Here is a 14,960-nt window from a genome sequence, read left to right as displayed (position 1 = left end):
TCTCATGGAGCCTGAGCTAGGACGGGCAGGGGCTAGGCCTGGGCAGTGGTGGCCAGGGAATGGGGCCACACATAGATGGTCTGCTTTCTAGGAGTTCAGAACCAGAGATTTTCAGTCCTTGCTCCCTTGGACAACTGGGCCCGACTCCACGCCCGGCAGCCGAGCGGCATCTGCTGCTTCTGGGCAGGAACTTCTTGCAGTGGAGGAGACCGACCCAGCAGGGTGAGGGCATGGCCTAGAGGGGGTGAGTTCCGAGTCCCACGGGGGCAGGGTGGGCTCGAGGGACTCTGCCTCCAGACCCCTATCGAGCTGCTCTCCCCTGTAGCTGCCAAAGCCGTGCAGCGCTTTGAGCCAGGGGGTGACGGGAGCTCCGGGCGAAGCGCTCCCCGGCAGAGGTTCTTGCTGCTGGAGGTCGTGGACAAGAAGGTATACATGGGGCCAGGGGCTGGGTGGGCGAGGCGGTTCAGTGACCTCGCTGACCCCGACCCCGACTCCCAGCTGCAGCTGCTGACCTACAACTGGGCTCCGGACCTGGGAGCAGCCCTAGGCCGAGCGCTCGTCCGCCTCGTACAGTGGCAGAACTCGCGCGCCCACCTCACCTTCTGCCTCCTCAGCCAGAAGCTCGGGCTCTTCCATCATTACGGCCAGTTGGACTTCCCGGTGCGGGATGAAAAGGTGCCCGTGCCTTGGGCGCCCCCTCTAGTTCTGGTTCTGCAGGGATCAGTTCTGGGAAGTGCCAGTGTGGCAGCAGGGGAGAGGGGACGGGCTGTGGGCAGAGGAGTGGGGGGATGTGAGAAAGGCTCTGGAGGCAACGGCCATGAACCCATCGTGGCACTCCGTCCACTCAGGAGCCAAACCCATTCCTCCTGCCAACCATGGAAGCGGAGACCCTCATCCGGAGTGCAAGCCCACCGCTGAGCCGCGAGCAGGGCCGGCTGAGTGCATCCTCTCGGGGTGGGGGCCCCCTTCCCCTGGACACGTTCCCCTTCGATGAGGCCTTGAGGGATATCACAGCTGCCCGCCCCAGCTCCTCACTCGGTCCTGTGCCCAGACCCCCTGATCCTGTCACCTACCACGGCCAGCAGTTCCTGGAGATCAAGATGGCAGAGCGCAGGGGTGAGGTCCTGGGCTGGGCAGGGGCATCTATGGAGTGTGAGAGAGAGGCTGGGGTGGGGTGTGCCAGCTCCTGGGGGCCATGACTAATGCCTGCAACCCCCAGAGCTGGAGCGCCAGATGAAGATGGAGAACCTGTTTGTGACCTGGCAGCAGCGTTCCGCCCCAGCCAGCATGCCTATCAGTGTGAGTGTCCCAAGCCCGTGTCCTGTGTGAGCACCCGTGACCCTTTCCTGGCTACCCTCCCAGTCCTCACCGCCTCATCTCCCCAGGCCGCAGAGCTGGAGACCCTAAAGCAGTCATCCCGCCTGGTGCATTACTGCGCAACGGCCCTGCTCTTCGACCCAGCTGCCTGGCTGCATGGGCCCCCAGAGACCTCCGGACCCCTGGAGGGCCAGGTGAGGCTCTAGACTCCCGGGTTTCTCCCGTGGGACCTCCCTTTACCATGTGCCTTCCATTCCTCCACCCTGTGATGTGGGTGCCAGCGGCTGGAGCCTTCCTGATCTCCACCCCCACAGCGGCGCCATCGCCCCGAGGCAGGGGCTGGGAGCCGGGAGGCCCCTGCAAGCTGTGAATCCTCAGATGCGCCTCCACCAGGTGCCCGTGAGGAGCCTTGGCTGAAGGAACTGAGCCTGGCTTTCCTGCAGCAGTACGTGCAGTATCTGCAGAGCATGGGCTTTGTGCTGGTGCCGCTGCGGCCTCCCTCACCTGCCCGCAGGTGAGCCCCCTCTGTCCCCTCCCAACCCCCAGTCCTTCACTGTAGACGAGGCCCCACACACCCTCTCTCCTTTGCCTTGGGCCACATTTAAACAACGTGGGCCTCATGCCTGTCCATCTCACCAGGCCAAATGCATACACGAGGGTCTGGAGAGCCTTCTTGTGGGTTCAGGCACACCCTCTGAATCTCAGAGGATGACCTACACATTTGTACGCATAGCCGTTACATCCTCACAGGCTCATGCCCACAGATGTCTTGTATGCCGACGTGCTGGCGTGCATTCATGCACTAGAAGCTCCCAGGCCTCTGGATCTGGGGCTTAGTGATGCCTGGCCCAGTCGCTACACGGGCCTCTCTTGGGTATTTCACATGGCTCGTGGCCCAGGAGGCCCTGTCCTCATGAGTTGTCTCTCTCACCAGCGACCCCTGTGCCAGGCCTACCTGTATCACCATCCTCCTGCCCATTCTTGGGCAGTAGTGACAGGTCTGAGTCTAGGGAAGTAAGTAGCTTCTCTGTCACCACCTTTCAGGTTCCTGGAGCACAGTGACACATCCACAACCACCTTTCCTGCCTTTGTCAAATCTCACCTGTTTCTGTGGCCCCTGCTTTGTGCTCCTTACAACCTCTGGGCCTCCAGATTCTGTTCCCAGCCCCTTCCCAGTGGCTGTGGGAACGTACCTGTTCATGTTGCACACAGTTAACCTTTGTGTGTAAGTTGTACTTCCTTACTCAGGACACCACTTGGCCCAGAAAGTCAATTCCAACTCCTTAGTGAACCAGCTCTCCAGCTCCCAGGCCTCCCTCCTTCCCCCAGGCATTAGGAAGAGAGGACAGGCCTGCTCCTCTGGGACCCCACTCCTCTCATTCTGGGCAACAGGACCTGAGCAGGAGCTCTGCTTGCTGCCTTGACAGGTCTCCCTAAAGCAGCATCTCTGAGAGACTTTAGTTTCCATACTTTCCATTCAGTTTGAAGCTCTTCCCAAAACTCTGGGTTCCTTTTTAAAACCAAAGATTCTGGGGGCACCTGGGTAGCTCAGTTTGTTCAGTGTCCAACTCTTGATCTCAGCTCAGGTCTTGATCTCAGGGTCATGAATTCAAGCCCCACGTTGGGCTCCATGCTGGATGCGGATCCTACTTTAAAAAGTAAAATAAAACAATTTTACAAAAAAAACACTGGGATGAAAAACATATTTCTAGAACCAAATTTTTAGTCAAGCCTTCCTTTCTCACCATTCGTGAAGCATCACCAGTCATTGCTGAAGTCTTATTCCAATTTCTTTGAGGACTTAACATTTCTTTTCCCCTGAGGCTTTGACACACCCCACCCCAGCCTGCCAGCGAGAGCTCTGGCGGTTTAGAGCTCTGGGGTAATGAGCACCTCCTATTGGCCCTTGCTGTTTTCCTTGCTCATGTTTCCTTCCCTGCTTCTCTTCTCCATCTGCCTGAGGTGAGTAGGCCCATGGGACCCTGACACTGCCATTCCTCAGTCAAAAGAGAACCTCTTTTCCTGCTCAGAGAAAAGTAGGTAACAAGGGCATTGAGCATGTCCTTGAATTTTTTCTTCTGAAATCTTAGACATGCATCAGCCTCTTCTTCCTCCCATCACACAGCCCCCAGTATGGGGACATCTCCATCCCATCACCGTGTCTCCCCGTAGTCTCAGCAGCCTCTTATCCCCTAACCTGCAGGGAGAAGGGCCTGCTCTCCACCTCTCCACGAAGCACTCAGGAGAGAGCCCCGCTGCCCCCACGGTCTATACCTAGACTCTAGTCCCAGCCACTTACCTAACACAGTACCCCGAGTAGGTCCTTCCCTTCTCTGGCCCCATTTCCACTTCTGCAAGACGCCTTGCCCATGAAATCAATTGTGGGTCTGCTGGCTGTACCGCCTCACCCGCTGGCCTGCTTCATCCTCTTCCCTCTTCTTTTTCTGCAGCACCAGCCGGCTGAGGGCCATGGCTATCCTTGGAACGGAGGGTCGTGGCTCCTTTTCCTGTCCTAAAACCAAGAGTGATGGGAGCCCCAAGGTAGTGTATCATTGCGTACCTTCCCTGATAGTGCAATCAGTGATGCCTCAGACCCAAGTGTCTCTGAGCCAGAATCATCAACCCAAGGACTGCCCTACTGGTTCGAGGCTGGTGAACCCCCAAACTTTGCCCCTGAACCCTAATATTTATCCTTTCTTTAGAGCACTGGCTCTCCGGTCACCACCTACCACCTGCAGCGGGCACTACCCGGGGGCATCATCCTCATGGAGCTGGCTTTTCAGGTGAGCATGAGGAACAGTGAGTGGGGAGAGGTAGATCCACCGGTCTGTTGCCCTCCTGACCTCATCTTCACTCTCTCTCCAGGGCTGTTACTTCTGTGTCAAACAGTTTGCCCTAGAATGTTCCCGAATCCCCATGGGGCAAGCTGTCAACTCTCAGGTATGTGGTGGGGACAGAGAAAATGAGGGGATCTCAGGCATAGGGCTTCCCCAGTGTGCTGTGGCCAGTAAGAGGAAAGCACGGGTGGTCTGGGCTGGGGTGATCTGTTGCTATGGGCTGGATAGGTCAGTGGTCATTCTGGTGCCATGACTAGTCATCTACCCATCAGCCTCACTCTCTCAGTGGGCCAGAGCTGTATTCAACCTCAGCACTGGAGGCTGGTCTGGTCCTTTGGTCATTATGGCACTGACAGGAGCCCGGCAGCGTGTTCGATCCATACCCATAGCAGGTCAGTGAGGACTTTTGAACATGGTGGGTAATCTGTGCTGCAGGAAGTCCTGGCCTTAGAGCTGAAGACAGCCAGGCTTTGTCAGCATCGCCACAAACACTTAGAATGAGGACCAGAGTCGCCAGCCACCCAGCACACCCCTGACACTTAGTGGTTATTTACGTCCCTGTCTGTCGGCCTCGGGGCAGGGCCTCTGTACTCACAAGAGCCCAGCACCCAGGAGTGCTCAGAATGAGTCAGGACCGAGTGAGGTCAGGAACATAAAGCCCTTGGTACTTGAGTTCCTTCAGCTCCTTCAGTCACCAGGCAGGTCACATGGGGGCCTGTGCCTTCTTTTTGCCTCTCACTTAGCTCTCGAAATGAGGGTCTGACTGGGCCTGGTCTGCCTGGGCCTCCTCATATCTGGAGAGCTCACATCCAGCCCGTGGATGGTTGCCTTTGACTTGAGTGTGGATACCTAGTCCAGTCCTCACGGGATAAGGTGACCCAGAAAGGCATGGTGACTCTACGTGCAGAAACCTACCTGGGCCAGAGTGCTCCAAAGGGAGCTCTGGACGGGCAGGTATGCTTTCACACTTTACTCTTGTGCTGGCGGGAAGGACCTACTGCGAGACTCTCGAGCCTCTTGAAGTCCTTGTGGTTTCCTGCCCCTGATTTCCATCCAGCTTGGCTCTCTCTGACCCTACTTGGATTTCTAAATTCAGTACCATTGCTATTGTTATTTAAGCGCGGAGTGTGTATACTCAGCGGAGAGGAAAGTTTTCCTCCTGCTGTACACATAAGGAGACCGTGTACAGAGGTAAAGTGCATGCTCTGGGCACATGCCCATCGATGGCGGGACTGGGGCTGTGGGCCAGGAACCCTCAGGTGACACGTCTTCATGCATCTTCCCTGACAGCGAAGTCAGCCATGTCTCTGAGCCTGAATTAGCCCTCCCCCCCACCCCCCACTGGCCCCCATCTTCCTCTCTTCCTCTTCCCCTCCTCCGTGAGCATCCCGAGCCCCTTACCCAGGCGCCGCTCTAGCACTTCTAATAATCATAATCCATGGGCGGTTCAGCTTATCCCATGTTCTCTAGTTTATGAAGACCTCTGCTTTATCTGTGTGTGGTTGAGGGAGGTGAAGCCGAGATGTGACTCAGCCAGGACCACACAGCTACCCTGACCCCTGGGCTGTCCCATCTCCCAGAGCCAGCTCTGTCCTTTCCTCGGAACTCCTGTGCACCGTGCTTCCGAGGGCACAGGCGTGTAGATTCTGCTAGCCCGGCAGCACAGATCCAGCTGCTAACACGTTCTCAGTGACGGTGACGTCCACCAGGAGAAGCACCAGCTCCATCTCTGTCTTCCTTTCTTCCTCCGTCTGTGGTTCATGCATTCATTCACAGATCAGTTAGAGGAGGCCTGCCCTGGCCTCGCCTTGGCAGGATGTCCCAGAAGACGCTTTACAACCACGTAGGAGCTAGATTTGGGAACAGAGAGCAACATTCGAGGCAGAGAGAACAAGCAGGTACAAAAATGTGAAGAGAACAGACCATGTACTGGGAAGAGCAGGTAGTTCGGTGGGAAGGTCAGGCTGGAGAGATGAGAGGAGCCAGGAAAGACTTCCTACTAGTACATCACCTGCCTGGCCACCTTTGTAAAACCACAGTGCCTCACAAGGTTTCCCATACCACCGTCTTCTAACATGCTACGTACTCATCTCTGCGGCCTGGCACTGGTTGTCCTACTGCCCACCGCTAGGATGTAAGCTCTCAAGGGCAGGGTTTGCTCACTTCCCAGTGTATCCCCAGCGCCTCGAACAGTACCTGGTGGGCACTAAATGAGTATTTTTTGCATCAGTGAATCTGGGCCAGACTGCAGCGGAATCTGGGATCCAGTGAAAAGGCCCTTCTATCAAAATAGTCATCGTTGCAACGTAAACCGAATCATAGTATTGGGTGAAGAAGGGAATATACCGAGGAGGGCTTCCTGTAGAAGTCATCCCGGCAGAGGGGCTCCCCTGGGCCCACAGCAACAGAGGCAATCTTGAATTTTGCTTCCCATGGAAGAGGGAGAGCGGGGGGAGTGTGCTGGGCAGCCTGCCACATCCTGACCCGGTCCCCTGCTGCCCACTCCCCAGCTGTCCATGCTGTTCACTGAGGAATGTGACAAGGTGCGTGACCTGATGCACGTGCACTCGTTCAGCTACGACTTCCACCTGCGCCTCGTGCACCAGCACGTGCTGGGCGCCCACCTGGTGCTGCGGCACGGCTACCACCTGACCACATTCCTGCGGCACTTCCTGGCCCACCACCCTGACGGGCCCCACTTTGGCCGCAATCACATTTATCAAGGTTGGTGCCCAAGGGCAAGCCGGTGAACCAGAAATGGGACAGACCCCAAGGGATCTCCAAACCAGGGCCAATGGGACCACTTCCTAGGCCAGACCCTGCCCCTCCTGTCCCATACTGTTACTCACCTATGTCACTTGGACCGTGTTCCCCTGTCTCTGGGTTGTCTTCAGTTTAGGTTCTTCATACTGTTTCATATCAAAGTTTAGATCATTTGCCATGTGTACCCTGTCCTCTGTCCTGAGCCACTTTGGGCCCATCCTGATGTCCTCCAGGACCTAGGAACCCCCAGAAAAGTAGAGCCAGTCCACCTGTTGGAGCCTTAGGGGCTTCTGTCCCCCATCCCAGGATTATTAGTCTGTCTGTCCTAGCCTCAGCATTTCCGACAACTTGCCCCTCAGGAACACTGGAGCTTTCCACACCACTCATTGCTGCCCACCAGCTGTACAACTATGTAGCTGACCATGCCAGCTCCTACCACATGAAGCCATTGAGGATGGCCCGGCCAGGAGGCCCAGAACATAACGAATATGCCCTGGTATCAGCGTGGCACAGGTGAAGCGGCAGGGGAGCATCAGCACCTGCTCGGGTGGAGCCCAGGTCAAGGCTGTCTAGGCAGTAGGGAGACTGGCATTTTCAGGAGCCAGAGGCCTGGGGTTGCCCTCACTAGAACCTCAGGGTTGGCATCTCCCCATCCCCATTGTGCAGCTCTGGCTCCTACCTGGACTCCGAGGGACTTCGTCACCAGGATGACTTTGATGTGTCTCTGCTGGTGTGTCATTGTGCCGCGCCCTTTGAAGAGCAAGGAGAAGCCGAGCGGCACATCCTGCGGTCAGCAGATCCCCCACCTCCCATGCGCTCGTTGCCCAGCATCCCCTGTGCCCTTGTTCTGTGTGTCCCCTGCCCTGGTCAGCACATTCCCACCTTCTCCCTGCCCCAGGCTGCAGTTCTTCGTGGTGCTCACCAGCCAACGGGAGCTCTTCCCCAGACTCACGGCTGACGTGCGACGGTTCCGGAAGCCACCCACACTGCCCCCTGAGCCAGAAGCTCCTGGGAGCTCAGCTGCTAGTCCTGGGGAGGCCTCCGGGCTTGGCCTGGCCTCTGGACCGGCTCTGCTGTTCCCCCCACTGGCTGCAGAGGTGGGCGTGGCACGGGCACGGCTGGCCCAGCTGGTCCGGCTGGCTGGTGGGCACTGCCGGCGGGACACCCTCTGGAAGCGCCTCTTCTTGCTGGAGCCTCCGGGGCCTGACCGGCTACGGCTAGGGGGGCGCCTGGCCCTGGCTGAGCTGGAGGAGCTCCTGGAGGCAGTCCATGCCAAATCCATTGGGGACATTGACCCCCAGCTGGTAAGCAGCTGTGGGTTCTAGAAGGGGCTGGTTTGGATTCTAGGGATCCTAGCAGCAGCCAGGGTAGAGGGTGCGGAGGTCTCAGGTGGCTCTGGGACAGCAGATCCAGCCCCTGACCTTCCCCTAGGACTGCTTCCTGTCTATGACGGTCTCCTGGTACCAGAGCCTGATCAAGGTTCTCCTAAGCCGCTTTCCTCAGAGCTGTCGCCATTTCCAGAGCCCAGACTTGGGAACTCAATACCTGGTAAGTCTCTGAGCCACCTCTGAAAGGGTAGACAACAGGTGTCCCCCAAAAGGAACCCCAGCCCCTCTAAACAAGGACTGCTTTGGCGGGAGGCCTAGATAGAACAGGATCCAGGTACTCCTCTTCACGCACTGAGCACTGACCCTCGACACCAGATCTGTGAGAACGACCTAGATCTCTGACCTTAAAAACTCAGACACAAGCCTTTGGCTAGAGATCCTGAGGGCCAAGCTCTGGGAAGCTCATCAGTGGTTGGTCTTAGGGCCCAGAAGCCCCTAGGCTTTGGGGCTTTAGAGCCTTGTTACCCCAAGTGTGGTGTTTATACCAGCAGCAACGGCGAGCACTTGGGAGCTTGCCAAGATGCAGATTCTCAGGCCCCAGCCCCAATCTGCTGCCTCAGCACGTGCCTTCTAGCCCATTCCCCAGGTGCACATGAGAGGCTGAGATCAATGCCTGGGCCAGGTGGAGAGGGAGGGGCTCCAGTGGCCAGAGCCTGGGGATTAAGAGACTCGAAGAGGTGGACCTGATGAGAACAGTGGTTGTGGGGAGATGTTCGGAAGACGACTTCAAAAAAAGTAGGAGCTGGTCCGTGGGGTGGGGTCCCGCGACACCTGCTCGTGAGTAGACTAGTTTCAGGGTGCAAAGGGGCATCCTGGGATGCTGAGGTGAGCTGGTGAGGCTGCGGCTGTGCAGGGCAGTATGAGCAGATGGGGGTGCTCCTGTGGGTGGTGGGCATGCTGAAGCAGGGGCGGCTTTGAGAGAAGGGTGACAAGTTGAATCGGAGGCCCATGGGGCCCTCCTGGGACCACATTCTAGAAGGTATATGCACGCTGGGGACCTGGGCCCAGGAGAGAGAGACCTGGGTAGCATCTACCAGAACAGGTGGTCACTGAAGCCTGGGAGCAGAATCACCTGGAAGAGATCAGAGCCAAGCAAAGGGACAGTCGCAGGGGGTCAGAGACAAGACCCCCAACAGGAGGCAAGGGGTTGTGCCAAGGGTAGAGAGCTCTCTGTCACTGATGGGCTTTGGTGTGCCAGCTTTGTGCAGGGCCTCTCGGACCAGCTGTGAAGCCTTCCAGTCAGGCGCCTCCCCCTCCCTCTGCTGAGGTTGGTCGGGCTGACGGGGAGCCAGCCAGGATGTGGACTGAGGTTCAGTTTAGAGGCAGGGGCCCGGGCCAGTGGCATGCAGACGGGCTCAGGTGTGGCAATGGAAGCAGGCCTTCCTCACACCGGTCGCGCTTCCAGCATGGCCTCAAGGAAGGAAGGTGGAGGCTGCCTCAGGTGACCTCACTCCCCATGTCACTTTGTGTTTCACTGCAGGTTGTATTGAATCAGAAGTTCACGGACTGTTTCGTGCTGGTGTTTCTGGATTCCCACTTGGGAAAGACGGTGAGGACAGCAGGGAGGGGCTTTCTGTCTGCCTCATGGGAGGTTCCTCCAGAACCTGCTGAGGCTGGGAGCCCTGCTTCCTGTGCCTACCCTCCCTCCTCTCACCACCGCACCCCTGCCATGTTCCCCACAGTCTCTGACAGTGGTTTTCCGAGAGCCCTTCCCCGTACAGCCCCAGGACAGCGAGAGCCCTCCAGCCCAGCTGGTCTCCACCTACCACCACCTGGAGTCCGTCATCAACACAGCTTGCTTCACCCTCTGGACCCGCCTCCTCTGAGGGCCAGACCAGTGAATGTCTGTTCCTCAAGCCATGGGAGTCTGTAAGATGGCCCACTTGAAGCAGGACTGACCAGCCCTTCCAGGCCCGGACACTGAAGGACAGACACCCAAAGCTTTGTGACTAGATCTCCGGGGTCTGCAGCCCCAGCCCCTCAGTGGGAGCTGCCCTCCTGAGCACTTGCCACTGCTGGCCGGCCTGGGGCTCCAGAGGGTCAGGTCAGCTCCCTGAGGTGCCCATCTCCTCTCAGGCCCCTGGACCCTTCCAGAAAGGGACTCCACCTTCCTGCTCACCTGGTGAAGTCCCAGGATTTCACACCAGGTGGCGAGCACTCACCCCTGAGAGCCCCTCTGCCTGAATGCTGCCTCCAAGTCTTGGATTGCTGTCAGCCCCCCTGCCCCCATTGTGAGCCCCCTGGTCTTCATTTCCCACTGGAACATCATTGCGGGACGTTGCTGTTGAGATACGACACCTTGGTTCCAACCCCAGCGCTGCCTCTGAAGCCCTGTGACCACAGGCAAGTCCCTTTGCTCTCGGACCTCTGGTTTCTGGTGTGTAAATGAGAAGGTGGGCTCAAACCCCCCCACGTGCACTGCAGCACTGGTGCCAGAGACTGGGGTACCTGAGCCAGAGCCTGCAGGGTTAGACACCGCGCCCCCCGCCCACCCAATAACACACCTGTGGAGAGACGTTCAGCAGCAGCTCTTTAATTCGAGAGATTGAGGATGCTGGGTGCACTGTCCCACAAGTGCGCTTGGGACAGGACCTCACTGGGCAGCCTGTGGGCGGCCCCGCCTCTCCCAGTAGGAACGAAGCCAGTTCAAGCCCTCTGCTGTGTCTCCTGAGGAGAGGGGGAGGCGGTGGCATTCACCCCAGGAGAAGAGTAGTAGAGCAGCTGTCCCTCCAGAGCTCCCTCCCCAGGGCCAGGCCCGGAGCCCCAGCACCCCCTCACCTAGAGGCCGGTACTCGCAGCCCACATAGCCCTTGTAGCCTTCATCCTCCAGCAGTTGGAATAGATAGGGGAAGTTCAGCTCTCCAGGGCTGTCAGGCTCCCCTCGGCCCGGGACCTGTGCCACCTGCACGTGCCCTGGAGACAGACAGATGTGGCAGGGGTGGGGCCCAGGCTCCAGCTGAGGCCCGACAGACATTTGGGGGGGGGGGGGAGGACAGGAGTAGCACAGCAGACCAGAAGGAGATCAGAGACCCCTCTCACCCACAAGGGGCAGGAACTCCCGGATGTTTCCTGTCAGGTTCCCATCCATGATCTGCCAGTGGAACAAGTCCTGGGTAGAGAATACTGGATCACACCCTGCGGCCCGACGCGGAGCACACAGGCCTCCTGAGCAGCACTCCCTTTGTTCCACTTACCATCTGCAGCTGGAGGTTGGGTCTTCCGACCTTCTGTAAGATGGCTGCCGCTGGGAGAGAGCCCGGGGAGGGGGCTGTGAGCCCCAGGGGGAACCCAAGAATCAAAGGGGCCTGGAGGGGGCACGGGGCTGCAAGTCCTACCCTGCTGGGGCGTGTCCAGGAAGTACTGGGGGTCCGTGATGCGGGTGTTGATGGGCTCCAGCAGTCCCACGAGGTTCTCCTAGCACCACGGTGGACCCGTGAGCAGAGCTCCGCTGTCAGCCAGCCACTGAAGCTCCTCACCATTCCCTCTGAGCTGGGCCAGCGCCCCCCTCCCTCTGCACACACAGGCGTTCACGTGCATATGTGTGTGGCTCTATGGCCTTGGCCTCACCTGAGCCAAAACCCCAGCAGCATGCCTCAGGTTCTCCTGAAACACGGTCTCCATTTCACTCCTGACTGCTGCTCGGTCAGCCCCCTGGGGTACTCGGCCAGCCATCAGGTGAATCCTGGGGGAAGATGGCACTGGAGGGGGCTGGGGAGTCCATCCTGAAAACAGGGCCCTTGCTCCTTGGCTCCCTGGGTGCGCCCCTTCCAGCTGCCCTCCCACCCCTACCCACCCGCAACCCACTAGCTGGTCACTTGGCCGCCATGCTCAGTGGCCTGACCCCCCTGTGTCAGCCTGAGGCCAAACCCTTTTCCAGACACCTTTGAGGGTCACACCATTCTCCTGCGTCAGAGACCCCTCACTGAGCCCTCCCTGTCCTCTCCACCTCTCCTTCCCAGTCGCCCTCTTCTTGGGCTATAAACGTGTGTTGACCTCACTTGCTAACAAGTACTTTGACCCGTTCCCTTAAATATTCCGTGCTGCCTGTCTCTACTTCCGGCATCTGTTCCTTCCATCCTTCCCATCTGCTTTCTGCCCCCACCACTCACCAGTGAGGACACCCCCCCCCCCCCCGTTGCCAGTTCCAGCTCAGCCCATTTCAGCGGGATTTGACATTTATTTGATCAGCCCCGCGCCTCCTGCTGCCATCACCTCATCTCTCCTGGTCACACCCAAGTCCAAAAGGCAATGTCTGAGCCTCGGGAACTCTGCTGAGCACGCCGGCCACTGCATCCTTGCCCCAGTGCCTCTCACCTGTTCATTCCTTTGAGACCCAGTTTAACATCACTACTGCTCCCCGACAGGTGCCTGCTGGCTCCCACAGCTACCATAAACTGACCCTTACTCAAGTGGACCACTCGGTGGTTGGCTTTGCTCTCTCCCTAGCGGGGCAGCTCCGGGCATGGGGTCCCAGCGTGAAAGCGGAGCAAATTGAGGACACGGGCCAATAAGACACAAAAGGTGATTTACAAAGGCTGGGGGCTGGGGGCTGGAGGAGTGAAGGGCCCGGGCACTGACTCCGGACCCTCTGCAACCTGGGTGCTCGTCTCCCAGACCCCAACCAACCGCGGGGCAGGGTGTTGGAGGAGGCCGGGCGAGAGGGGGAGGAGGAGGGAGGAGGGGAGGGTACCTGGGGCAGCCCAGGGCCCGGGCGTACAGCACTGCCTGCTCCAGCCCCTCGCGGAAGGCCGCCTGCCTCCCCGGGACGGCCCCCAGCCCCATCTCCCCTTTCTCTCGGTCCCCTGCGGAGAGAGAACGGGCCTCAGCCCCGGCCCGCCGCCCCGGCCTCACCACCACCACCGCCCCCGCCCCCGCCCCAGCCCCAGCCCCGCGGCGCACCGGGGGGCGTGTTGATGAGCACCAGCCGCAGCCCCGCTTCCCGCGCGGCGCGAGCCACTGCCTCGGGCGGCTCCGCGTACGGCCAGGCCACCTCGGCCGCCTCGAAGCCCGAGCTGCCGGCCGCCCGCAGCCGCGCGGGGAGCCCGGGGAGCTCAGGGAACAGCCACGACACGTTGGCCGAGAAACGGAGCGGAGCCATGGCCGGCGGGGGCCCTGCAGCGGGGCAGAGTCCGGGCAGCTCGGGGAGCGGAAGTAGGCGGGGCGGGCGGGGAGCGCGGATCCCGGGAGGGGAGGGTGCAGCGGGGCGGCGGGAGCGCGGACCCGGGGGGTGCAGCGGGCGGGCGGGAGCGCGGATCCCGGGAGGGGAGGGTGCAGCGGGGCGGGCGGGGAGCGCGGATCCCGGGAGGGGAGGGTGCAGCGGGGCGGGCGGGGAGCGCGGATCCCGGGAGGGGAGGGTGCAGCGGGGCGGGCGGGGAGCGCGGATCCCGGGAGGGGAGGGTGCAGCGGGGCGGGCGGGGAGCGCGGATCCCCGAGAGGGCGCTGCGGACCGGGCGGGGGCGGGTAGCGCGGATCCCGGGAGGGGAGGGTGCAGCGGGGCGGGCGGGGAGCGCGGATCCCGGGAGGGGAGGGTGCAGCGGGGCGGGCGGGGAGCGCGGATCCCCGAGAGGGCGCTGCGGACCGGGCGGGGGCGGGGAGCGCGGATCCCGGGCGGAGGCAGGCTGGACAGGGTTGCGCGGATCCCGGGGAAAAGTGCATCTGGGGAGCCCGACCCGAGGTAGGGCGCCAAGAGCCAGGCTTTTTTGGTTAGAAAAGTGTGGGGTAAAGACTGCGGCTAGTCCAGAAATGTGACATTCTTCGAGGCTGGAGCAGGGGAAACGAGGGGAGAGGCGCCAGGGCCAAGCGAGAGGAGAGCCCCCGCCCCCGCCCGCTCCGACCGCGGGAGGGCAGACGTGGCCCGGGGCCCCCTGGGCGGAGAGCCGGGAGGGAAGGGCCCGCGCCAGCTGACCAGCCCCTAGAGACCCAGTTGAGGAACGTGAGCTTTAACACTTAGTATTTTCCCCTCACTGTAAAAATAGTATCTGTTCATTTTGCGACGTTTGAAAGCTAAGAGACGAAATCAAGAACGTTTAACTCACTACAGTCATCGCACCACTAACCGTTAGCTTTCCCTTACAGATTAAAAAATAAACATAAGCAGGTCTGTTTTCTTAGAATTCTTATCACACTGTACATGTAGCTGTATGGTTTGCTCTTTCATGTGATGCTCTCTTGTGAGCATTTCCCTGTGTTCTTCAGTACCCTTCAAAGTCCCATACCCAGGCAGCCTAGGATTCATCCTACTGCTCACCGTTGGTCTCTAGGGCTTTTCAAAATTCGTGTGTGCGCGCTGTGAAAACACTTTAATGCACCTCTTTGGCTTCACCTCTGAATTTTTTCCCTAGGTTCCTTGGAGATGTCCTTTAGGGTATTTGCCAGCCCGAAGTCCTTTATGCGGAAAACTGCCCCCCCCACACACACACACACACCCTCTCTGCGCCCAGCGGCTAGGAGCAGGCTGTTCCCTCTTCCCTCAGCTGATTGGGCCGCAGGAGGACATCTGATCCTAGGGCAGCCCACCCATTACTTTGCCTGGTTTGGAAAGATGATCTGGCCAATCAGATTCTCTTTCTCACAGTTCAACCAAGGAAGTGCTGAGAAAGTCAGCTAAGAGGTGGTCTTGCCAGATGGCTGTGGCTGTGGGAGCGAAGTAAGCCAG

At 59.5% G+C, this 14,960-nt stretch overlaps 2 protein-coding genes across 7 annotated transcripts in view; one reads left to right on the top strand and one right to left on the bottom strand.

Annotated features, from left to right (window-relative positions):
- Window positions 1–10,826, top strand: part of SZT2 (SZT2 subunit of KICSTOR complex) — a 51,157-nt gene extending 40,331 nt beyond the window's left edge. For 3 of the 6 annotated variants that reach the window (XM_055341615.1, XM_055341617.1, XM_055341618.1), the window contains 17 exons: window positions 92–222; window positions 326–426; window positions 499–675; window positions 849–1,116; window positions 1,220–1,299; window positions 1,386–1,511; window positions 1,632–1,831; window positions 3,768–3,858; window positions 4,020–4,100; window positions 4,183–4,257; window positions 6,665–6,878; window positions 7,277–7,430; window positions 7,584–7,706; window positions 7,816–8,221; window positions 8,349–8,465; window positions 9,786–9,854; window positions 9,988–10,826. In XM_055341615.1, the coding sequence (XP_055197590.1) occupies window positions 92–222; window positions 326–426; window positions 499–675; window positions 849–1,116; window positions 1,220–1,299; window positions 1,386–1,511; window positions 1,632–1,831; window positions 3,768–3,858; window positions 4,020–4,100; window positions 4,183–4,257; window positions 6,665–6,878; window positions 7,277–7,430; window positions 7,584–7,706; window positions 7,816–8,221; window positions 8,349–8,465; window positions 9,786–9,854; window positions 9,988–10,131 (2,557 nt within the window). In that variant the 3' untranslated portion in view covers window positions 10,132–10,826. Of the gene's footprint in view, window positions 1–91; window positions 223–325; window positions 427–498; window positions 676–848; window positions 1,117–1,219; window positions 1,300–1,385; window positions 1,512–1,631; window positions 1,832–3,767; window positions 3,859–4,019; window positions 4,101–4,182; window positions 4,258–6,384; window positions 6,629–6,664; window positions 6,879–7,276; window positions 7,431–7,583; window positions 7,707–7,815; window positions 8,222–8,348; window positions 8,466–9,785; window positions 9,855–9,987 lie in introns of those variants that run through there. The other 3 variants (XM_055341616.1, XM_055341619.1, XM_055341620.1) reach the window with 3 other exon arrangements.
- On the bottom strand, window positions 10,823–13,443 carry HYI (hydroxypyruvate isomerase (putative)). Its single transcript, XM_055341621.1, has 8 exons — window positions 13,205–13,443; window positions 12,996–13,107; window positions 11,873–11,987; window positions 11,641–11,719; window positions 11,500–11,549; window positions 11,345–11,414; window positions 11,084–11,218; window positions 10,823–10,972 (listed from the first exon to the last, which is right to left on the bottom strand). The coding sequence occupies exons 1-8, from the start codon at window positions 13,401–13,403 to the stop codon at window positions 10,899–10,901; spliced, it is 834 nt and encodes a 277-aa protein (XP_055197596.1). The 5' UTR covers window positions 13,404–13,443; the 3' UTR covers window positions 10,823–10,898.
- Between the last annotated feature and the right edge of the window lie 1,517 nt (window positions 13,444–14,960).

Source organism: Nyctereutes procyonoides, unplaced genomic scaffold, assembly GCF_905146905.1.
Source record: "Nyctereutes procyonoides isolate TBG_1078 unplaced genomic scaffold, NYPRO_anot_genome, whole genome shotgun sequence".
Classification (NCBI taxonomy): domain Eukaryota; kingdom Metazoa; phylum Chordata; class Mammalia; order Carnivora; family Canidae; genus Nyctereutes; species Nyctereutes procyonoides.
This window is presented reverse-complemented; position numbering and strand designations above follow the sequence as displayed.

What these genes read in the sequence shown, in the direction of transcription:
- HYI (XM_055341621.1), bottom strand. Translation starts at nt 13,403, where the DNA reads ATGGCTCCGCTCCGTTTCTCGGCCAACGTGTCGTGGCTGTTCCCTGAG. An exon ending in CGGGCCCTGGGCTGCCCCAG is followed by an intron (nt 11,988 to 12,995) that starts GTACCCTCCCCT and finishes ATCTTCCCCCAG; the next exon opens with GATTCACCTGATGGCTGGCC. An exon ending in CCAACCTCCAGCTGCAGATG is followed by an intron (nt 11,415 to 11,499) that starts GTAAGTGGAACA and finishes TTCTCTACCCAG; the next exon opens with GACTTGTTCCACTGGCAGAT.